Source organism: Choloepus didactylus, chromosome 21 (genome assembly GCF_015220235.1).
Source record: "Choloepus didactylus isolate mChoDid1 chromosome 21, mChoDid1.pri, whole genome shotgun sequence".
NCBI classification, from domain to species: domain Eukaryota; kingdom Metazoa; phylum Chordata; class Mammalia; order Pilosa; family Megalonychidae; genus Choloepus; species Choloepus didactylus.
Genome location: NC_051327.1, coordinates 20,173,046 through 20,195,806, shown reverse-complemented (window position 1 = coordinate 20,195,806; position 22,761 = coordinate 20,173,046). Strand labels below are relative to the sequence as shown.

At 42.9% G+C, this 22,761-nt stretch overlaps 3 protein-coding genes across 8 annotated transcripts in view; 1 reads left to right on the top strand and 2 right to left on the bottom strand.

Moving 5' to 3' along the window:
• The first annotated feature begins 117 nt into the window (after nucleotides 1-117).
• BUD31 (BUD31 homolog) lies at nucleotides 118-20,749 on the top strand. 2 transcript variants are annotated; one of them, XM_037814912.1, is made up of 6 exons: nucleotides 118-250; nucleotides 1,254-1,368; nucleotides 1,900-2,022; nucleotides 18,687-18,809; nucleotides 19,254-19,420; nucleotides 20,517-20,749. In XM_037814912.1, exons 3-6 carry the CDS (start codon nucleotides 1,929-1,931, stop codon nucleotides 20,565-20,567), a joined length of 435 nt encoding a protein of 144 aa, XP_037670840.1. In that variant the 5' UTR covers nucleotides 118-250; nucleotides 1,254-1,368; nucleotides 1,900-1,928; the 3' UTR covers nucleotides 20,568-20,749. The 2 variants fall into 2 exon arrangements, with proteins under 2 accessions (XP_037670840.1, XP_037670841.1); XM_037814913.1 differs by having other exon boundaries at nucleotides 171-250; nucleotides 1,254-1,287.
• LOC119517806 (pentatricopeptide repeat-containing protein 1, mitochondrial-like) overlaps nucleotides 1,687-22,761 on the bottom strand; it is a 36,267-nt gene continuing 15,192 nt past the window's right edge. For 3 of the 5 annotated variants that reach the window (XM_037814822.1, XM_037814824.1, XM_037814823.1), the window contains exons 9-10: nucleotides 21,105-21,283; nucleotides 11,196-20,188 (exon numbers count right to left, since the gene is read on the bottom strand). In XM_037814822.1, coding sequence (XP_037670750.1) covers nucleotides 20,020-20,188; nucleotides 21,105-21,283 — 348 coding nt within the window. In that variant the 3' untranslated portion in view covers nucleotides 11,196-20,019. Of the gene's footprint in view, nucleotides 1,857-11,195; nucleotides 21,284-22,761 lie in introns of those variants that run through there. The other 2 variants (XM_037814825.1, XM_037814826.1) reach the window with 2 other exon arrangements.
• On the bottom strand, nucleotides 9,085-12,107 carry LOC119518003 (HIG1 domain family member 1A, mitochondrial-like). The gene is made up of 2 exons (XM_037815108.1): nucleotides 11,927-12,107; nucleotides 9,085-10,040 (listed from the first exon to the last, which is right to left on the bottom strand). Exons 1-2 carry the CDS (start codon nucleotides 12,105-12,107, stop codon nucleotides 9,706-9,708), a joined length of 516 nt encoding a protein of 171 aa, XP_037671036.1. The 3' UTR covers nucleotides 9,085-9,705.

Sequence of the window (22,761 nt, the reverse complement as noted above, 5' to 3'; positions counted from 1 at the left end):
GCCCGCGCGCTGCCGGGCAACAGCGTCCCTAGTCGCCCCGCCCGGGGAGACGCGGCCACCACCCCGGAAGTGAGCGCGCCGAATAACAGCAGCTGCAGAATTCTCTAGAGGCAGCGTTGCGGTCACCTAAGATGACGCAAACCTCTCACGTAAAGGGGCGGGGCTCCGCGTGGACCTCAGCCGGAAATGATCACGTGAGGGGCGGAAGCCGTCAATAGAGAAGCGGCGGCCGATGGAGACGGGTGTTCTGGTAGGTCTTTTCCGTTTGTGCTCGGGTGCTTTGGCGAAGGTCTCGGTCAGGAGTGGGAGGTCTGAGCGGCTGGACTAGGACGGGGTCGGGCCCCTGGACCGGGAGGTCGGAGTGGGTTCCCGGGAGGAGGTGGCGCCTTTGTTGATTCAGCTGACTGGTCGACGGATTGGGGATTCTAGGCATCTTTTCCGTCGGTTTTGGCCGCCGGGGACGTTTTCTGTCTAAATATTGCTTGTTCTCTAAGCCCGGTTCCGGTGCCGTCCTCGCCATGAACCTTCCCTACGTTCCCAGTTGTAACCCTTTTTTGCTAGCGCCCTCCCTCTCACATCCTCCTCCGAGCTCTCCTACCTCTCTCAAGCCTCCCGGACATCTCTTCTTGATTTAGTTACCTCCTACCTGTTAACTCCCCCGAGAGGCTTCTCCTGGCTCCCAGGCTGTGCCAGGGCTCCCGAATTTCTCTAGGTCGTAGGAAAGTGATAATTCTCTTTTGTGAAGGCTGTCCCCATGTGACCCCCGAACCTATGCGCTCTGGGGTAGGGACCAGATTCCATCCGACCTTTCGCTTCAGCGCAGGGGAGACCAGTGCAGAGCGCACTGATTTTGGCATCAGGAGCCCCCAATCAGAGTCAGACTTCCCCAGGTGGGACCCTGATTACCTCGTGGCGTTTGATTCCTCATCTGTAAAGTAAGAATAACACCTCAACAGGCTGTTCATGAGAGTAGGCTGTGTAGAGGGGGAGGGGAGGACTTTGTAAACTCTCAGGTACCTTACAAAAGGGAGAGATTAATTTGGGGAGATGAATCCGCTGTGCTTAAAAGATAAAAGCTGAACTGACTTGAGTTCTCTCTACCAGGTAGGAAACACTGTGGTTTGAAAAACTTTACTCTGTAGATTTGGACTGATCTATCGTATGGGCTTTACATGAGTTGTCTTCATGTAGCACGTTTGTTAGGTCTAACAGAGATTTTGGCAATTGGCTAACACACTGCCGTCATTTTACAGATGAGGAGACTGAGGACCTCTCCAGAGTCACCGAGTGAGTAAATTATTGAGCTGGACAAGAACCCAAGCCTGTAATTGCAGAAACTGGAGATCTTTTCTATCACATTCTCTTAAGGTGAAGACCCTAAGCAGCTTTGGTTTTAGAGCCTTTTCTTTTTAAACACTCCTCTCAGCTCCCTTAATTATAGTCCTCCTCACACTGTATCATAATTGCCTTTTCACTTGTCTCCACTGCTTGAATGTCACCTTAGGGGCAGAGGGCAGTGTCTTATTCCTTGTTCTATGTCCCAAACTTCCAGCACAGGGTCAGACTTCTAGTTAATGATAACAGCAAACATCTTTTAAGCACGTTTCATGCGTCAGGCACTTTATATTCAATTTTAATGATTTTCACAATGACCCATATAAGTTCTATTATCCCCATTTTACAGAAGAGGAAAGTGAGATTTAGGGAGGTTTAAGTAGCTTTCTAAAGGTCACTATAATGAGTAAGTGGCAGAACCAGGATTTGAATCCAGGCATTCTGAAGCTGTAGCTGTACAGCTGTATACTGCTCCCAGGAATGTGCGCTCAAATGGTGGCTGAGGAAGACCTTTGAGGAATCTGAAATTCAGACCAATTTATTTAATTTAATCTGTTTCCCCAGATCTTTGCAAGTTAATCTTGTGAAAGAAAATGCCTAAAGTCAAAAGAAGCCGGAAAGCTCCTCCAGACGGCTGGGAGTTGATTGAGCCAACGCTGGATGAATTAGATCAAAAGATGCGAGAAGGTGAGTGCAAGGGTTCCTTTCTGGCTTGGCTGGGTTCAGAGGTCACAGGCTTAGGTGCCTCCAGGTATAAATGCAGGTATAAATGGAAGAGACAGCACCATTGAGGCCCTCTGACACGGACTTGTTTTCTTTGCGTATTAACTCTAAGGAATACACTTTAAATGCTCTAAAATAAGATAACATTAAAATAAAGTTTTTTGTTTGGGTTTTTTTGGCAGATTGAATATAAAAGCTTTAGGCAATATAGGTTAAATAGTTACGTAGTCTACTTGTAATTATTTACCTTGTAATTATTTACTTTTTTGGTTAGATGTGTATTTAAAAACATATAAAATATATTTATTTGGAAATGCTGCTCCTTTTTGCTTTCACATTTAAAATTTTTTAAATCATGTTAATTTATATAAAATACAAAACTTCCCATTTTAACCATTTTTTAGTGTACAATTCAGTGATATAATTACATTTATAACATGCCATCACCCCCCCACAGAAACTCTTTCCCCATTAAGCAGTAACTCATTACTCTCTACACTTGGCCCGTAGGAACCTTTAATCTATCTATTCTTTGTCTCTATGGCTTTGCTTATTCTAGGCATTTCATATAAGTGGAATTATACAATATTTGTCTTCTTGAGTCTGGCTTATTTAACTCAGCATAATGTCTTTAAGGTTCATTCATGCCATACCAAGAATCAGAACTTCATTTCTTTTTAAAGCTGAATAATATTCCATCATATATACATACTACATTTTGTTAGTCCGTTGCATCTGTCGGCGGCACTTGGGTTGTTTCTGCCTTTTGGATATTGTGAATAATGCTGCTGTGAACTGCGTATCTGTTTGAGTCCCTGCATTCAGTTTGTTGTGATATATACCTAAGAGTATATATTGCTGGGTCCTGTGGTAATTCTTTAACTTTCTCAGGAACTACCAAACTGTTTTCCACAGTGCCACACCGTTTTACATTACTATCAACAGTGTACAGGAGTTCCAATGTCTCTGCTTCCTCGCCAACACTTGTTTTCATTTTTTTTTTAATAATAGCCATTCTAGTGGGTGTCAAGTGGTATCTCATTGTGGTTTTGATTTCCATTTCTTTAATGACTAATGATTTTGAACATCTTTTCATGTGCTTTTTGGCCATTTCTATACTGTATACTCTGGAGAAATGTGTGTTCAACTCCTTTGCGCATTTTTAAAATTTGGTTGTTTTTTTGTTGTTGAGATATAGGAGTTTTTTGCATACTGGACATTAAACCATATCCAGACATGTGATTTGCAACTATTTCCCCTTATTCTTTAGGTTGTCTTTCTTGATAATGTCCCTTTTTCTTTTTTTAAGTTTTTCTTTTGAAATACTTTCAAACTTACAAGACAGTGTTTCAGTTTAGTAAAGCTGCTGGAATGCAGTATATCAGAAATGGGTTGGCTTTTAACAATGGGGACTTACTAAATTACCAGTTATAATTCTAAGGCTGTGGAAATGTCCAAATTAAGGCGTCAAGAAGAGGATACCTTCTCTGAAGAAAGGCTGCTGGCATCCGGGGTTCATCTATCAGATAGGAAGGCACATGGCCAGCGTCTGCTGGTCCTTTGCTCTCAGGTTTCGTTGCTTTCAGCTTCTGGTTCTTTCAGTTTCTGTGGGTCCTTTCTTGCTTCTCCAGGGTGTTTCTCTCTCTAAGCGTTCTCCAAAGGTCTCTGCTTTTTATCCTCTCATAAAGGACTCCAGTAAAGGATTAAGACCCACCTTGAATGGGCTGGGTCACATCTCAGTTGAAACAACCTAATCAAAAGGTCCCACCCACAATAGGTCTGCACCCACAGAAATGGAATAAAAGAACATGGCCTTTTCTGGGGTACATAACAGCTTCAAACCACCACACCATCCAAAATGTACTGGCTGTCAGTATGCTTACAGAACTATGCTTTCATCACCATAATCAATTTTAGAACATTTTCATTGCTTCATAAAGAAAAACCCCATATTCCTTATACTTCCCTATTATTGACACTTACCACTGGTGTGAATCTTTGTTACAGTTGATGGAAGATTATTATAATATTACTGTTAACTGTAGTCCATAGTTTGCATTAAGTGTAATTTCCCCCATATACTGCCTTATTATTAATACCTACTGACATATATTCTGGTTCATGGAAGAACATTCTTATACTTCTACTATTAACAACCTTCATTGTCTACAACAGGATTCACTGTCTTACAGTCCCATATTTTCTCCTCTAACTTTCTTTCTGGTGACGTACATGACCTTAAACTTCCCCTTTCAACCACATTCACACACACAATTCAGTGCTGTTAATTACACTTACAATAATGTGCTACCATCACCTCTGTCCATTTCCAAACATTTACAATCAACCTTATTGAAAATTCTGCACAATTTAATTCACCATTCTCTATTCTCATTCTGTCTTCTGGTAACCTGTATTCTAGATAATAACTCCATGAGTTTGCTTGTTATATTTAGTTCATGTTAGTGAAATCATATAGTATTTGTCCTTTTGTGTCTGGCTGATTTCATGCAAGATAATGGCATCAAGGTTGATCCATTTTGGGTTAAGTTTTGTACAAAATGTGAGATAGGTGTTCTCTTTGATTCTTTTGGTTATGGATATCCAGTTCTCCTGGCACCATTTCTTGAAGAGACCGTTCTGTCCCATTTTGGTGGACTTGGCAGCCTTATCAAAAATCAATTGACCATAAATGTGCAGGTCTGTTTCTGAACTGTCAGTTCTATTCCATTGATCAATATGTCCATCTTTGTGCCAGTAGCATGCTGTTTTGACCACTATAGCTTTGTAATATGCTTTCAAGTCAGGAAGTATGAGTCCTCCAACTTTGTTTTTCTTTTTCACTAAGTTTTTGGCTGTTCAGGTCCCCTTACTCTTCCAAATAAATTTGGTAATTGGCTTTTCCATTTCTGCAAAGTAGGGCATTGGAGTTTAGATTGGTGTTCAGTTGATTCTGTAAATCAATTCAGGTGGAATTGACATCTTAATGATATTTAGTCTTCCAATTCATGAACATGGAATGTCCTTCCATTTATTTAGGTCTTCTTTGATTTTAGGTCTTTGATTTCTTTTGGCAACATTTTCTACTTTTCTGCATCAAGTCCTTTATGTCTTGGTTAGATTTATTCGGAGGTATCTGATTCTTGTCATTGTTATTGTAAATGGAATTTTTTTCTTGACTTCTTCTGATTGTTCATTGTTTATATATAGAAATGCTGCTGATTTGGGGGTGTTGATCTTGTACCCTGTCACTTTGCTGAATTCAATTATTAGCTCTAGGAGCTTTGTTGTGGACTTTTCAGTATATAGGATCATGTTATCTGCAAATAGGGAAAGTTTTACTTTTTTCTTTGCAATTTGGTTGCCGTTTATTTATTTTTCTTATATAATAGCTGCACTAGAACTTCCCATACGATGTTGAGTAACAGTGGGGACAGTGGGCATCCTTGTTTTGTTCATCATTTTAGAAGGAAGGTTTTCAGTCTTTCACCAGCAGTATGTTGTTACTTGGGGGTTTTTCATATATGCCCTTTATCATGAGGAAATGTCCTTTTATTCCTAATTTTCTAAGTGTTTTTATCAAGAAGGGGTGCTGAATTTTATTAAGTGCCTTTCTGCATCAGTTGAGATGATCATGTGGTTTTTCCTTTGTTGTGTTAATGTGGTCTATTTACATTAATTGATTTTCTTATGTTAAACCAACTTTTGCATACCTGAAATAAATTCCACTCACTTTATCTTGGTGTATAATTGTTTTAATGTTCTCTTGGATCTGGTTTGCTAGTGAGTTGGTGAGGATTTTGGCATCTACGTTCCTAAGAGATATTGATCTGTAATTTTGTCCTCTTGTGGTGGATTTATCTGGGTTTGTTATTAGGGTGATGTTGTGATGTTCCTCCCAAATTTTCAGAAGAGTTTGGGCACTATTGGTGTTAATTCTTCTTGGAATATTAGTAGAATTCACCAGTGAAGCCATCTGGTCCTGGGCTTTTCTTTGTTGGAATGCTGTTTTGACTACTGTGACTTTATAGTAGGCTTTAAAGTAAGGAGTCGTGAGTCTTCCTTTGTTCTTCTTTTTAGGATGTTTTTGGCAATTCAAGGCCATTTTCCCTTCCAAATAAATTGGATAACTAGCCTTTTCCAAGTCTGCCAAGTCGGTTCTTGGAATTTTGATTGGTATTACATTGAATCTACAGAACAATCTGGGTAGAATTGACATATTAATGAAATTTAGCCTTCCTATACATGAACACAGGATATTTTTCCACCTGTTTAGGTCCTCTTTGGTTTCTTTTGCAAAGTTTTGTAGTATTCCATGTAGAGGTCCTTTTTCATCCTTATTCCTAGATACTTGATTCTGTTAGTTACTATTGTGAGTGGAATTTTCTTTTTGATTGCCTCTTCAGTTAGGTCATTATGGTACATAGAAACAGTACTGATTTTTGCACAGTAATCTTGTATCCCACCACTTTGCTGAATTTATTAGCTCAGGTAGCTTTGTCATAGATTTCTCAGGATTTTCCAAATACAGGTTCATAACGAACCTGCATTTGATGAATCTGCAAATAATGAAGGTTTATTTCTTCCTTTCCAATTTGGATGCCTGTTTTCTCTTTTTCTTGCCTAATTGCTCTGGCTAGAACTTCTAGTACAGTGTAGAATAATAGTGGTGACAGTGTGCATCCTTCTCTTGTTCCCAATCTTAGGAGGAAGGCTTTCAGTCTCTCACCGTTGAGTACTATGCTGGCTGTGGGTTTTTCATATATGCCCTTTATCATATTGAAGAAGTTTACTTCAATTCCTGCCTTTTGAAGTGTTTTTATCAGAAAGAGAAGTGAATTTTGTTGAATGGTTTTTCAGCGTCAATAGGGATGATCATATGATTTTTCCCTTTTGATTTGTTAATGTGTTGTATTACATTGATTGATTTTCTTAAGTTGGACCACTCTTGCATGCCTGGCATGAACCCCACCTGGTCATAGTGGGGTTAATCTTTTAATGTGCCTTTTAATGTGCCTTTGGATTTGATTTGCAAATATTTTGTTGAGAAGCTTTGCATCCATACTCATTGGGGAGATTGGCCTGTAGTTTTTCCTTTTTGTGGTATCTTTATTTGATCTTGATATTAGAGTGATGTGATGTTAGATTCATAAAATGGGTTAGGTAATGTTCCCTTTTCTTCAGTTTTTTTTGAAAGAGTTTGAGCAGGAATGATGTTAGTTCTTTTTGGAATGTTTGGTAAAATTCCCCTGTGAAGCCATCTGGCTCTGGGCTTTTCTTTGTACCAAGATTGATTGATTGATTGATTGATTGATTGATGGATTGATTTTAATTTTTAGCATCGTATAATGTATAGATAACACATAGTTTCCCATTTTAACCAGTTTTATGTATACATTTCAGTGGTATCAATTAAAATTACAGTGTCATGCAACCATCACCAAAACTTTTTCATCACCACAAACAGAAACTCTATACCCATTAAGCAATAACTCCCCATTTCCTCTTCTCTCGGCACCTGGTTACCTCTAATAACTTTTGAGTATAAAAGGAGACTTTCTGTCTCTATGAATTTACTTTTCTATATATTTCACATAGGTGCAATCATACTGTATTTGTCCTTTGTGACTGGCTTATTTCACTCAACATAATGTTTTTGAGGTTCCTCTAAGTTGTGGCATGTGTCAGAACTTCATTCATTTTTATAGCTGAATGATATTCCATTGTGTGGATATACCACATGTTGTTTATTCATTCATGTGTTGATGGGTCCTTGGGTCGTTCTGTAGGAATTTTTGATGACGGATTGGATCTCTTGTGATTGGTTTATTGAGATCTTCTGTTTCTTCTGGAGCCAGTCTAGGTGGTTCATGTGTTTCCAGGAAATTGTCCATTTCCTCTAAGTTGTTTAGTTTGCTGGTGTATGGTTGTTCATAGTATCCTTTTACGATTTTTATTTCTTTGGGATCCATAGTAATGACCCCCTCTCATTTCTGATTTTATTTATTTGGGTTTTCTCTCTTTTTGACTTTGTCGGTCTAGGTAAGGGTTTGTCAATCTTGTTGATCTTCTCAAAGAACCAACTCTTGGTTTTATTTATTCTATTTTTTGTTGTTGTTGTTCTCCACATAATTTATTTCTGCTTTAATCTTTGTAATTTTTTTTCTTTTGCTTGATTTAGGGTTAGTTTGCTCTTCTTTCTCTAGCTTCTTCAGTTGGGTCTTTGGTTTTAGCTTTTTCTTCCTTTTTAATATATGTGTTTAGAGCTATAAATTTCCCTCTCAGCACTGCCTTTGCTGCATCTCTTATGTTTTGATATGCTATATTCTCATTTTCATACATCTCCAGATATTTACCAGTTTCTTTTGCAATTTCTTCTTTGACCACTGATTGTTTAAGAGTGGTTGTTTAACCTCCATATGTTTGTGAAAGTTCTGGTTCTTGGGTGGTTATTGATTTCCAACTGTATTACATTATGTCAGAGAAAGTGTTTTGAATTATTTCAGTCTTTTTAAATTTATTGAGATCTGTTTTGTGCACCAGCATATGATCTATCCCGGAGAATGTTCCATGAGCGCTAGAGAAGAAAGTGTATCCTGGTGTTTTGGGATGCAATAGTCTAAATATGTCTGTTAGGTCTAATTTATAATTGTTTAGTTTCTCTATTTCCTTATTGACCCTTTGTCTGGTTCTATCTATAGAAGAGAGTGGTGTATTGAAGTCTCCCACTATTATTGTGGAAACATCTAAAACGTCTATTGCTCCCTTCAGGTTTTGTTTGTTTGTTTGTTTGTTTGTTTTTTGGTGGGGGGTGTTCACTCACTTTAATTACAATACGTATATCATGTTATCACCATGGAATGTAAAGTCAGACAAGAGAATTTCACAAGTGCAACAAAGCATTCTGTAGTATGTCAGGTTTCTGTATAATGCCTGGCCAAACCAACTTGCTCATAAATACAAAACACAGGTAATATGTTTTGCTTAACATTTATGAATCGTACAGAACTAAACTGGAATCCATAATTAAGTTATCCTCATGTTTATTTATAAGTATGATTCTACAACAAATACTACTTGTAAGCAGCTCTGTTACCAGGTTTTTAGGTTTAGCTTAAACACATACACACACACACACATTTTCAGTTGTGGGAGGCATTATAATGTTATATTCCATGCACTTTTCTGAGTTCTTTAAGAGTAAACCAGCCCTAGAAACCAAAACACTAGACAAGTTTAGAAGGTGGGCAGAAAAAAATTAATTGGGGTAAATAGCACATAACAACCAATGTGATATTTTGCAGCAACTCGAAATACTTCAGGATTGGCCTGCTGTCCTTTGTAGCACTAATTTCATCATGAGAGTTTAAGAACGTGGACATTTTACCATTATCAAGAGAATCTGGATGACATGTTTCTTTTGTGCTAACTTGACTTCCCTGTGTGACCTAGTTAGTGAACTTGTCACCAATAATTTGGTCACTAGGCAAATCAAGCCTGAAAGAAAGGAAGCCAATATTCAAAATACCATGTTATCTAAACCTACTCAGATGATTTATTTTCAGCATGTATGTGTAACCTTTATTTGAGGTGTTTAACTAAAGCAAATACCATCAACACCAAGATAGCACGACAGCACCTCTTCTTCTAAGGTTTAGGTTTTACCCAGTATTCCCGATACAAGGAATAGCCCATACCAAGAGTCACTGCTCCCACAGCAAAGCCTTGGGCTGCCACGTGCATGTGAATCAGGTGAACGGACATTTTAGTATTTCCCCTGCTCTTCAGTTTATATAATCCATATGCAGCAATTGCTGCAAAACCTGTCATCCCAATTGGGACAGATGGTGCCTCTCTTGCTTTTTGGATAAGTGTAGATCCCTCATCTTCATCATATGAAGACAGAGAAACATCTGTATTGGTGGCATGATTGGTTGAAGAATCTTCCACTACCCACGACCCGTCTTGAGCTTCCTCTCTCCCTTCAGTTTTTACCACTGTTTATCTCATGTACTTTGGAGTTCCTTGACTGGGTGCAGAAACATTTATGATTGTTATTTCTTCTTGGTGAATTGTCCCTTTTGTTAATATATAGTGTCCTTTGTCTCTTACGACATTTTTGCATTTAAAGTCTATTTTGTCTGATATTAGTATAGCCACCCCTGCTTTCTTTTGGTTACACCTTGTATGGAATATTTTTTCCCATCTTTCACAATCTTTTTGTTTCATTGGTTCTAAGATGAGTCTTTTGTAGAGAGAATATCGATGGATCATACTTGTTAATTCATTCTGCTGGTCTGGATCTTTTTTTGGGGGTTTAATCCATTCACATTCGAAGTTATTATTGGGAAGGCAGTTCTTGAACCAACCATCTTATTCCTTGGCTGTTGATTGTCAGATCTATTTTTCCCTCTCTCTGTATTTTTTCCTTTAGTTACCCTTACTAATACTCTTCAATTCTATGACCATCTCCAGACCTTTTTCTCCTTTCTTTTCTTTTTTTAGCCGACAGAATTCCCTTTAGTATTTTTTGCAGGGCAGGACTCTTGTTAACAAATTCTCTCAGCATTTGTTTGTCTGTGAAAAATTTAAACTCTCCCTTACTTTTGAAGGACAGCATTGCTCAATAAAGAATTCTTGGATGGCAATTTTTCTCTTTCAGAACCTTAAATATGTCATACCCCTGCCTTCTCGCCTCCATGGTGCCTGCTGAGCAGTCAGAACTTAATCTTATGTGGTTTCCTTTGTATGTTGTGAATTGCTTTTCTCTAGCTGCTTTCGGGACTTTTTCCTCTTCAGCATTTGACAGTCTGATTAGTATGTGTCTTGGAATGAGTCTATTTGCATTTATTGTATTTGGAGTTCATTGTGCTTCTTTGATTTGCATATTTGTGTCTTTTATAAGGGTTAGGAAGTTTTCCCCAACTATCTCCTCAAATACTCTTCCTAGGCCTTTACTCTTCTTCTGGGATGCCAGTGATACTTATATTTGTGCAGTTCATGTTGTCCATCATTTCCCTGATATCCAATTCAAATTTTTCAATCTTTTTCACCATTTGTTCTTTTGTGTATTCACATTCAATTGCCTTTATCCTCTAGTTCACTTATTCTTTCTTCTTCCTCTTTAAATCTGCTATTATGTGTCCCTAGTGTGTGTGTGTGTGTATATATATATTTATGTTTCTTTTTCTATTCAAAACAACTTAAAAAGTAACTGTAGAGTAAATTTCAAAGACATGTCCCATGTCGCCAGGGAGACTCGTTCACCTGGGGGGTTCTTGTCCCATGTTGGAGGGAGGGTGGTGAATTTATTTGCAGAGTTGAGCCAGTCCCTCAAGTTGCTATTTCTCCGCATTTTTGTCTGCGTCCCCATCACCTACTACAGGGTTCCCTCTATGGCCAGTTACACCCGAAACCACAGTCCCGGGCGTCCTCTGGCCCCTCTCTGGTTTCTTTCACAGAGGAGAAGTCTGCTCTGCCTCACCCACTCCACTGTCTTCCCGGAAGTCCTCTTTAGCATATTTTTAATTTGATCTGCAGTATCTTTCAATTCCATAAGATCTACTATTTTTCTGCTTACCCTTGGAAATGCTTCTTTATCCTCTTCTAGTGTCTTCTTGATGTCCTTTTTGTCTTTAGCCAGCCCATTGGAGTTGTTTTGGAGATCTTTATGTATTTTTTTGATTAGTTCCAAGTTCTGTGCCTCCTCTGTCTTTTTAATTTGGTCATTTGGCTTGGCCATATCTTCTTGGATCTTCAAATGCTTTGTGATTTTCTGTTGCCTTCTTTGCATTTTATCTTAAGTTTATTTGGGGAGATTCAAGTCTGTTTGGACATCTGTATAAAATTTGGCAGAACCATGGTTTACCGGAGTTCGCTTGCCCTGTTTTCCCAGCACATGCTGTTGGGCCACCTCTTCCCCTCAAGCCCATGTTCCCTGACTGCAGCTGCACACTGGGCAGGGTCCAAACCAGGTGGAAATGCAAATCAGCACAGCGGTTCTCTGTGCACACTGGAGACTGCCAGTCCCGTGGGTTGGGGGTGGGCATGGTCGGTCAGGTGATTCCCAGGCTTCCAAGGGGATTAAACTCGGGCTGTGGGGCTGTGAGGTTCACCTTCCCCAGCCCTCAGTCAGCTCAGAAGTGCCTTACTTTTAGTTGGCCTGAAAGAGCCCTGCCCGCCGTGCACCTATGGGCCTCTGGGCTGGGGGAGGGGCTCTTGGTGTTTCTGTGTGGCACCCTCTGTTGTATCCCCCCTCCACCCATGCATGCCGCCAGCCTCCGTGGAGAGGGTATACAGGCAGCAGAATACAGTGTCTCTCTCCCCTGCTAATTGTGGGGTCTGCTCAGCTCAGTTCTGTGTCCCCCCTCCTTCTGAGGAGAGGGTCCCCAGTCCTCCCCAAAACCAGGCCCCTGAAGTGACCTGCCCCAGGGTTAAGGGGGAGGCACTGCGCACTGTAGCAAGGACTCCGTGTGTGGCCAACACAAATCTGTTGGTTCCTGAGTTCCCCCATGGGAGTGCCTGGCTTGGGACTGAGAAGGGTTAGCTCCCCAGCTGGTCGCGGAGATGGGAGTGTGGCAGTGCGGAGCTCCTCCCTCTCCCACTCCTGCCGGCCACAGGCCGCCAGCCCTGGAGGCTGCTAGTATTGAATACACTCGCCCTGTCCTTTCATTTGTTATTCTTCCTCTTTTTCATCCAGGTCCCCCTATATATTGTAGAAGTCCTCTGGACGTTCATACCCTGGAACTGCTTTCTCGGTCATTTTCTGCCTTTTTTCTAGTTATTCCATTTGGGAGAAATTGGATATGCTTGTTCTATTCCATCATCTTCCTGGATTTCTGTTTTTTTTGTGTGTGTATATTTACGTCTTTTGCTTTATTTAGTAAAGTTTTGCCATTATTTCTTTGGATTTTTTTTCTCCCTTTTTTCTCCTTCTGGGGTTCCCATATTCGTATATTGTTGTGCTTGATGGTGTCCCACAGGCCTGTTAGGCTCTGTTTACTTTTCAAATTGTGTTTTGTTTCTGGTCCTCAGGTTGAATTCATTTGTCTTGGCTTTGAATTCACTGCTTTTTCTGTCAGCTCCAATCTGCTGTTAAAGCCTTCTAAGGAATTTTCAATTTCAGTTATTGTGGTCTTCAATATCTGTGTTTCTTTTTGGTTCTGTTTTAAAATTTCTGTTTCTTATTGAGATTCTCATATTGTTTATTCATTGTCTTCTTGACATGCTGATGTTCTTTCTCCATGTTTTCCTTTATCTCCTTGGGTATACCGAGTATTAAAGTCTTTCTCGGGTATGTCCAAAGGCTGGTCGTCTTCGTTGATGGTTTCTTGATTTTTATCCTGTTCCTTTGGATAGGCCATCATTTCCTGTTTCTTTGTCTTATAATCTTTTGTTGTACTTTCTGCGTTTTGATATTTTAACATGTTAATCCTGGGATTTACTCCTGAGCTGTCCTATCCTGAAGATTGAATGTACTTACTGATAGGACAGAGACCCTTGAGTGCCACAACTTAAGAAAAACAAACAAGCCAAGCAAAAAGTGCCTTTCACCATCTTGGCAAATTGGCTCTTCGTGCCCCGTGCTCTTCTTCAGTTAGCCCTCCTGTCAAGGAGATCAGCCTGAGGCGATGTGAAGTGTGGGGTCCTCTGTCTTTCTTGAGCCTGCCTCTTGTTCTGGGCTGGTGGTTGCTCCTAGTCTTCAGAGTGCCCCTCTGTGGCCTGTGAAATAGACTTTCTCCCCCTCCTGGGTGCTCTTTTGTCCACTTTAAAGCAGGCCATCCTTCGCCCCAGGCCATTTGGACTTAATGGTTTCTTACATCTCTTTAGCTGCCAGCAAGCTGCTTTTCCCTTGGCAACTCGGAGGGCCAGCCAGTTCGTGGTTCAGTCTTTCAGGCTGCCACCTGGACTGAGCGGCACCAATGTACAAGCACCTCAGTGTGTGCAGGGGGTTGCTGGGGAGGGGCCAGCAGGGGCCCCAGGCTCCTCCTGCCGCTCTTAAAGCTGCATTTTCTCCTTTTTTTTTCTTCTTTAGAATTACTATGTATCAAAAGTTCTTCTTTGTAAGTGTAAAATTTCTTTTTAGGTATTCATTGAAAAAGTTTAAAAACAGCCCTTTTTTTTTCTGATTATAAAAGGGACACATACTTGTTACAGAAAACAGAGGTAACATTCCTGCTAACATTTTGGCTCTTTTCTTTGAATGATTTTGTAAAGCTGCATTTTCTTGATTCTGCAGTCACCTAGTTACTGTTTCTAGAGTTTTGAGGACAATGGCTCTGCCTGTTTTTGCCAGTTGTTCAAAAATTATGTGGGGAAATGGCACCCTGAAGAGTCTTACACTGCCTTCTTTGTCAACTGGAATACGAAACATAATTTTCTAATGCATTTATCTTTCAAATCATGTAGGATATCAAAACAAGTGAGCCAAAAATAGAATAATACTGGCATTTATATTCGCCTATATATATTTACCTATGTAGTTACTTTTCCCTGGGGTTTTTATTTTTTTGGACAGCTTTGTGTTAACTATCTAATGTCATTTCATTTCATCCTGAAGGGACTCCCTTAATATTTCTTTAGGGTAGTAAAGAATGACTTTAGAGTTCATTCTGGTAGTAATGAACTCTCTTGGCTTTTGTTTAGCTAGGTTGGGTAGTTTGTTTAGGGTAGTTTTGTTAGATAGAATTCTTGTTTGACAGGTTTTGTTTTTTTTTTTGGAATTTTAAATACATCATCTTACTCTCTCTTGCCTCCATGTTTTCTGGTGGGAAATCCATTGATCTTATTGTGAATTCCTTGTACGTGATGAGTTGATTCTCTCTTTGTCTTTCAGCTGATTGATTATAATGTGTCTCTGTAGATTTGAGTTTATCCTACGAGGTATTTGTTGAGCATCTTAGATGTGTGGATTCATGTCTTTTGTCAGATTTGGGAAGTTTTGCCCATTATTTCTTCACATAATCTTTCTGCCCTTTTCTGTCTTCTGGGATTCTCATAATGCTTGCTCTAGTATTGCTTGGTGGTGTCCCAAGGTCTCTCTCAGGCCCTGTTCATTTTCCTTTATTCTCTTCTGTTCCTCACATTGGACAATTTGAATTGTCATATCTTCAAGTTTGCCAGTTCTTACTTTTGCCGGTTCAACTCTGCTCCTTCTCTGCTCTGATGAACTTTATGCTCCAGTTGCTATGCTGTTCAGTGCTGGAATTTCTACTTGGGCATAATTTCTTTCTCTTTATTGATGTTCTCATTTTCTCATACATTGTTTTCTTCAGTTTTTGTCCATGGTTTCCCTATTGCTTTTGCGTATCTTTAAGGCAGGTGACCTCAAGTCCTTGTCTTGTAAGGTCAGTGTCTGGGCTGCCTCAGGGATGGTGCTGTCGATTTTTTTTCCCCTATGAATGGGCCATACTTTCCTGATCCTTTGTATGTCTTGCAATTTTTGCTCACAACTGGGCATTCTGAATATTATAGTGTGGTAACTTGGTAAATCTCTCTTCCTTCCCCAGGGTTTGCTTTTGGTGAATTTTGATTGCTTCAGAAGTTCTGTTGGTTTAGTGACTTTTCCAAACTATTTTTGTAAAGAATGTATTCTTTGTCAGGTGTGGTCACTGAAGTCTCTGTTCTCTTATTTCAGCAGTCAGCCGGCGGCTGGCCGAGATTTCCTTAAACCCTGGGATACTCCCCTGGGGCCTCCTTCAGTGCTACTCTGGGTGCTTCACCTCCAGCTCCTGAGCCCACAGCCCACAGCCCACCAGAAGTGAAGCCGAGAGGCCTCGCAGGTCTTTTCTGAGCATGTGTCTTGCCCTAGGCATGCGCTCTCTTTCCGCCCCTCTCTCCAAGTGGTCCTTCCAAGCCCCTTGTCACCCAATAACCTTCCTCCTCGGCCTGTTTTTCTCCAGGCTTTTGGGTTCTGTCAGCTGCTTGTCTGTCCACCATCCCTTGCCTGAAGGGGTCACTAGGTGTGTATGACCAAATATTTTGACAGACGCCCACTGCCTGGAAAGCTGCTCCAGCCCTAGTGCATTGTTCAGGGGTGAAACATGGGAGCGGGGGAAACAAAAGTCAGCATCTGCAGTGGCCCCTCAGGGAACCACCTGACAGGTCAAAATGCTCCCCCCTCCACTGGCTCCTCCCCATTTCCCTGACAGCTGGTGGTCAGCACCACCCACTCAGGCCTGGAACCTGCCCTCTCCCTTGGTGTCCCATCGAGTCACGTAGCTTTCCGTGCTCTTTACACGTGGCCCCATGTGCCTCCAGATGTGTCCTCGGGCCTCAGTTCAGCTCCAGGCTCATAAACCACGTGCTGTGGGATGTCTCCCCTGGACTATCTAAACTCATCTGAAACTCACCTGGCCCAGATCTGAACTTCTTTTTTACCTACCCTAAAACTGCTTCCTGTCTCAGGCCGTAAACCACCCTTGACACCCCTCCCCCCTTTCTTTCATACTTCATATCCAAGCATCCGAATCATCCAAAATCCTCAAAAATGGGGTAGAATGGAGAGGGAATGTTGTTCTAGGTAGTAAGCAACCAAATGTAACCAAATTGAGCGTCTGCATGTTATTTGGGTCTTGATTCAGACACATCAGTTGTCGAGAGGCATTTTTGAGGCCATCGGTGGAAACGGGGTGGGTCTGAGGAGCTGGTGAGGAGTGATGGGTGGCCTTGTGGCTATGGACACATCCTTACATATTTGTGAATGAAATGCTATGATGTTCAAGATCTGTTTTAAAATACTCCAGTCCTCCACAGTGAGAGGAACTAGATAAATATGGTTGAATCGTCAAAGCTGGGTGATAGGTCCTTGCAGGTACCTACTTTTGTGTACATTTGAAATTCAGCACAGTAGAATGTTTGAAAACTTATATATCTAAAATCCGACTACCCGTCTGGTGTCAACTCTCTTCACCTTTCACCTGGATTATTGTGCTAGCCTGCTGCTTCTCTCCCTGCAGCAGCAGCCTGGGTGAGGGTTTTAAACCCTAAATCAGATTATATCACTGTCTACCCACAATCTCCAGTCGGGGCTCCCATCAGAGCAAAACCCAAAGTCCTTCCAAAGTCTTCCAGGTCCACCAGGTCGTGTCCTCTCCCCCTCTCCATCACTTCACACCTGTCACACTTGCTGGTCCTCGATCCCCGATATGGTCCACCTCAGGGCCTTTGCATTTGCCATTTATTCTTCCTGGGAAGCATATTTGTCCCTTGCTTTCTTAAGGTCTCACTTGCCCCCTTGCCACAGGCCTTCTTTGATCACCCCATATGAAGTGGCAGTCCCCACTTCCCGCTTGCTTCCCCTTCCACGTTTCCTTTTTCTCTGTGGTGGTGAACATCGCGGCCAAGTGCTGACCTGCCTCCCTGCCCTGGGCGCAGCACCCTTGGCTCTGGGTCTTGCTCACTGCTGGGTCTTGAGCACCTAGAGCCCCATCCCCACCCTGCTGAGTGAACACTCATGTCCCCATGCCTGTGTCAGTGTCACAGAGTCCTGTTTGTTGAACTGAGCTATAATCCCAGGTAATAGGGAGTCTTAAAAGTTGGAGAAATGGAGGTGTAGTTTGCTTGACCACCCGTCACCTTTCTCCTTTGCCCTAAACCGCGAGACGTGGTTGCAGACAAAGATCAGCTTGTCACTGCTAGGAGAGAGACCCTCCTTGTGGCAGCTGTGAACTGACCTTAGCCGGAACACACACTGAAGGGGCACTTGCTTCCCGCAGACCCTCAGCCTTCTGGAAATGTGTGGGGTTTTCTTTTTCTTTTCCTTATGCCTAAAGGACTTTGGTTGGGGGATGAAATGAGATGTAACGTGATAAGGATGCCCGTCTGTGGGCTCGGAATTACCTTGTGAAATTGTGATGTACAAAAAGGTCTGAAAGGATAGAGAATTATCTTGAATGCTTTTTTAGAAAACTATGTTGTCTAACAGTCAAATATGTCAAATCATCTTTTTAAAAATTTTAAACAACAGCTTTATTGGGATATGTCAAATGCTGTAAAATCCACCTTTTTAAAGTGTTGGCATAAGTGGTTTTTAGTATATTCAGAGTTGTGTGACCATCACCACAGTCTTAAAATATTTTATTACCCCAGAAAGAAATCCAATACCTACTGCCCCTGCCAACCACTGATTTTCTGTCTGTGTATTTGCCTGTTCTGGGCATTTCACATAAATGGAATCATAGGTTTGTCCGTGTAGTGGCCTGGATGGTAGTTAGTTCATTCTTTATTGCTGAATAACATTTTGTTTATCTGTTCCTCAGTCGATGGGCATCTGGGTTTCTACTTTGGGGTTTTCGTGAATAATGCTGCTGTGAGCATTTGTGTACAGGTTTGTGGGTAGACAGACGTTTTCAGTTCTCTTGGCTCTATACTAGAACTGCTGGGTCACACGGTAATCCTTTAACCTTCTGAGGCACACCAGACTGTCTCCCACAGCGGCTGCAGCACCCCAGCGTCCGAGGGTTTGTTTCTGCACAGCCTCACCACCGCTTGTTGTGGTCCATGGTTTTTGTTTTAGCATCCTAGCAGTGTGAAGTATTTATTCCTTATCCTTAGTTATTAAGAAATAACTGTATTCTGTGCAGACTAGCCCTACCCACCAATGCACACACAGGCCTTTTTCTCTGCAGCTGAAACAGAACCTCATGAAGGGAAGCGGAAAGTGGAGTCCCTGTGGCCCATCTTCAGGATCCACCACCAAAAAACACGGTACATCTTTGACCTCTTCTACAAGCGCAAAGCCATAAGCAGAGGTAACTGGCCAGATTCTCTTGTCCCCTTTTGAACTTGAGTGGCTTTCAGATTTATTTAAGTCATGCTGCTTGTTCTTGCAACCTCAGCAAATAAAAAAAGGGGGTGGGTGGGTACGGTTTGCAACATCTGATAAACTTTTTAATAGTTCTAAAATTTTAATAACATAATTACTATAGATGCTGACCTAGGGAATTTCCAAATAATTCAAATAGCTATTTAAAAAAACTAGTCACATGCATCAGATTACCTCTTTAAGCAGACACGGTGGTTCTGAATTCCCCATGTGACCTTTTATTTTTTTCATGCATGTCTTTGTTTTCGCTCTTCACCCCCTTTATCCCTACACTGAATAAAGGGGGCGTCAGCCACTAATGGTAGCGCCAGGCCAAGGGTGGGTAAGGTCTGTCCCCCGGGGTCTGATGTGCTTTCTGTCCTCCTCACAGAGCTCTACGAGTACTGCATCAGAGAAGGCTACGCAGATAAAAACCTGATTGCAAAGTGGAAGAAGCAGGGCTACGAGAACCTGTGCTGCCTCCGCTGCATCCAGACTCGGGACACCAACTTCGGAACCAACTGCATCTGCCGGGTTCCCAAAAGCAAGCTGGAAGTGGTACGTTCCTCTCCAAGAGGGCTTGGTGACCGAGTGTGATGCTGTTTTCAGTTCCAGGGTCTGCCCTTGCTGAGTCTACAGGGTTTTGTGTTTCTTGCACTGGGATGGAGTTTTGTCACTGGCTGTCCTGTGGGACACCCTTTTGGGAGCAAGAGGAATCTGTCTGCAGGGTTTGGCAAGGACAGTGTTTGTAGGTGTGTAGCCAGTCTCCACTCCACCCCCAGCAAGCTACTGACCTCGCTTTGAGCTGGTGTCCTCCCCTATAAAGTGGGGTGATGAGACCCACCTCAGTGGTGGGAGGGCTAAATCAGAAACGGGTAGTTGGTCAGCGTGTGCACCGCCCCCATCCCACCCTACTCCCCAGGCCATCTGCCTGCCACAAGGGCACTCAGTGTTACCACTCACCCTGTAAGGACTTCTGGAACCCTGCTCCAGAACTAGACTGGGCACCTCGGGAGTGATGCTGGACACATAACAGCCAAGCTCAGGGCTCCAGCCTTGACAATGGAGCAGCACAGTGGGCAGAGGAGTGGCTGGCATTCAGCCTATCTCCCAAACTCCCAAGTGCGGCATCGCTCAGCCCAACCCCAGGGCACTAGTTACGATGTAGGGAGTGTGGCTGCACCAAGTGTGCTAACACAGCAGGTGGGCGGTGACAGCAGATGGCGGGGTGGGCTCACAGATCGAGGACAGGTGTGCTGAGCAGTGGCAGGCAGGGGCTGCCTCCCTGAGGGACGGCTCTGGTGGGGTGGGGAGGGGAGCCGAGCCCTAGGAGCCAAAACAGAGCTGGGTTTAGATTTAGTTGGGTTTCAACACAGTATCACTTGCTTAGACAAGGGTCTTGCACCTCTAAAAGCCACTGCTTGAGCTAATCCCCCTCGCCGTCACCCCCAAGCAGCAGCCCAATGATAAGACACTTTTTGGCAACAGCATAATTGAATTTGCATAAATTTAAATGCACCTGTAGATGTGGCTTCCTGGCTAATGGTAATTGTTTCAGTCTGACTTTGCCACACCCACATTGGCATGGTGGGCACCAGGAGGAGCTGGGGCCTGCCCTGCCCGGAGCAGCGTCTCAGCAGGCCCCTTGTTGCAGGGCCGCATCATCGAGTGCACGCACTGTGGCTGCCGAGGCTGCTCTGGCTGAGGCCCCGACCCCACCCCGACTCGACCTCACGGGCGTCTCCTGCTGTGAGCCCCGGTCCTGGGAGCAGCTCTTCTCCACAGAGTGGCCCACCCTGGCCTGAATTGGGGCACGGTCTCTACAGGTGAAGGCTTTGGGGGTTCATCAGCTGTGATTTGTAAAAATAAAACCTTTTAACCCTCGTGGGCCCTGCGTTCATTCTTTCACAGAGTGCCAGGCCCTGGAGACAGATGCTCCCCACTAAGGTGCTGTGTGACTGCACCAGCCCATAGGCCTCACCTCCATGGGGCCAGTCTCTCAGGTGAGTGTGAGTACGTCCGATATGTCCAATACAACCTGAGGAGGCGGCTGGAGCTCCTCTGAGACCTGCTGTGAGCTGGCCAGCCATCTTGGCCTCTACTTCTCCCTCACACGAGTCTCGAATGGTACTGACTTGTTCACCTTTCTTAACATGAAAGGGTCCTGGGGCTTTAGAAGTCCATGCACTTCGTCCGAGCTGTGCTGGAGGCCCCCAGTGCCAGAGGGTGCCTCTGCTCTCACCTGTCCGCAAGACCTCTGTCTCCATCAGCCTCCGTCACAGTGCCCTGGTCCCCCTGGGGCTTTGTTCTGAACTTCTGCCAGGGGTGGGGGGTTTCCTCTGCTGGCATCACTTTCAGCCACTGCTTGTAGTAAGCCCGAAAGCCATCGATCTTCTCCAGGTAGGTGTTTTTTCCTTTGTACTGTAATCAGAAAACATGGGGTTTAGCAGTCCAGAGGAGCTGTGATCATGATCCCGCCCTCGACAACTAACCCCTGGAACCCCTGGGCGGAAAAACTGTTAACCTTCACCCGGAGTGGCTTGTGTGTGCCATGGGGAGGCCCAGTTCCCACCTGTTCGTAATCACCTTCCTCCACCTGTGGGTGTCACCCCTGTGCCCCAGCCCCCCAAGCTGGAATCGCTGTGTCCCACAAACTCTGCCTCCACAGTCTACCACGTGCCCCCACTCCACACAGCCACTGTCCCCATCACCTCAGCCCTGTGCCAGTGGTCTCTACAGAGGGAAACGAAAGAAGGAAGCAAGATGTGCCTGGCAGATACTAACCACAAGAAAGCTGGTAGAGGAGCTTTACCAGAACAAAGACTTTAAGACAAAAAAGCATTGCCAGATATAAAGACTGTTACCACCTGTGCTGGTTTGGATGCATTATGTCCCCCAAACACCATGTTCTTTGATGCAGTCTAGTGGGGGCAGATGTATTAGTGTTGGTTAGACTGGAATCCTTTGATTGTTTCCATGGAGACGTAATTCACTCAACTGTGAGTGAAACATCTGATTAGCTAATTTCCATGGAGGTGTTACCCCACCCACTCAGGGTGGGTCTTAATTGAATCACTGGAGTCCACAAACGGGGACCAGGGAGCAACTGAGAGTGACATTTTGAAGAGGAGCTGCAGCTAAGAGAGGATAAAATGCCCCAAGAGTGACATTTTGGAGAACGCCATTTTGAAACAACCTGGGAGCAAGTGGACACCAGCCACGTCCCTTCCCAGCTAACATAGGTTTTCCGGATGCCCATGGCCATCCTTCAGTGAAGGTGCCCTATTGATGATGCCTTACCTTGGACGCTTTATGGCCTTAAGACTGTAACTGTGTAACCAAATAAACCCCTTTTATAAAAGCCGATCCATTCCTGGTGTTTTGCATAACAGCAATATCAGCAAACCGAACATCACTTGACTGTAGAAGGTTCAAGATTCTAAAGAAAACCTGATTCTAAACCTATATGGACCCAATATGGCCTCAGAATATACAAAACAACCTTACTAAGAACTAAAACTATCAAACTCTTAGAAGAAAACATGGGAAGGCATCTTCAGGACCTTGTGTTAGGCAGTGGTTTCGCAGACTTTACACCAAAAGCACAGGCAAAATAAAGGAAACTGAGACCTCACCAAAACTGAAAACTTAAGTATATAAATCAAATGACTTTATCAAGAAAATAAAAGGAAAACCTACAGAAAGGAAGAAAATATTTGGAAACCATGTATCTGATAAGGGTCTAAAAGTGGGCAAAAAACTTGGCTATTTCTCTAAAGGTATACAAATGATCAATAAAAATATGCAAAGATGCTCAGTGTCATTAGCTATCAGGGAAATGCAAATCAAAACCACAATGAAATATCATCTCACACCCACCATAGTGGCTACTATTAAAA

Bases quoted from the DNA above. Each gene is read 5' to 3' on its own strand.
- LOC119518003 (XM_037815108.1), bottom strand. From the start codon at position 12,107: ATGCCCACCCCCAACCCACGGGACTGGCAGTCTCCAGTGTGCACAGAG. The intron at 10,041-11,926 runs GTAAACCATGGT...TAAAAACTGAAG, and splicing joins AACAGGGCAAGCGAACTCCG to GGAGAGAGGAAGCTCAAGAC.
- BUD31 (XM_037814912.1), top strand. From the start codon at position 1,929: ATGCCTAAAGTCAAAAGAAGCCGGAAAGCTCCTCCAGACGGCTGGGAG. The intron at 2,023-18,686 runs GTGAGTGCAAGG...TTTTCTCTGCAG, and splicing joins AGATCAAAAGATGCGAGAAG to CTGAAACAGAACCTCATGAA. The intron at 19,421-20,516 runs GTACGTTCCTCT...CCCTTGTTGCAG, and splicing joins CCAAAAGCAAGCTGGAAGTG to GGCCGCATCATCGAGTGCAC.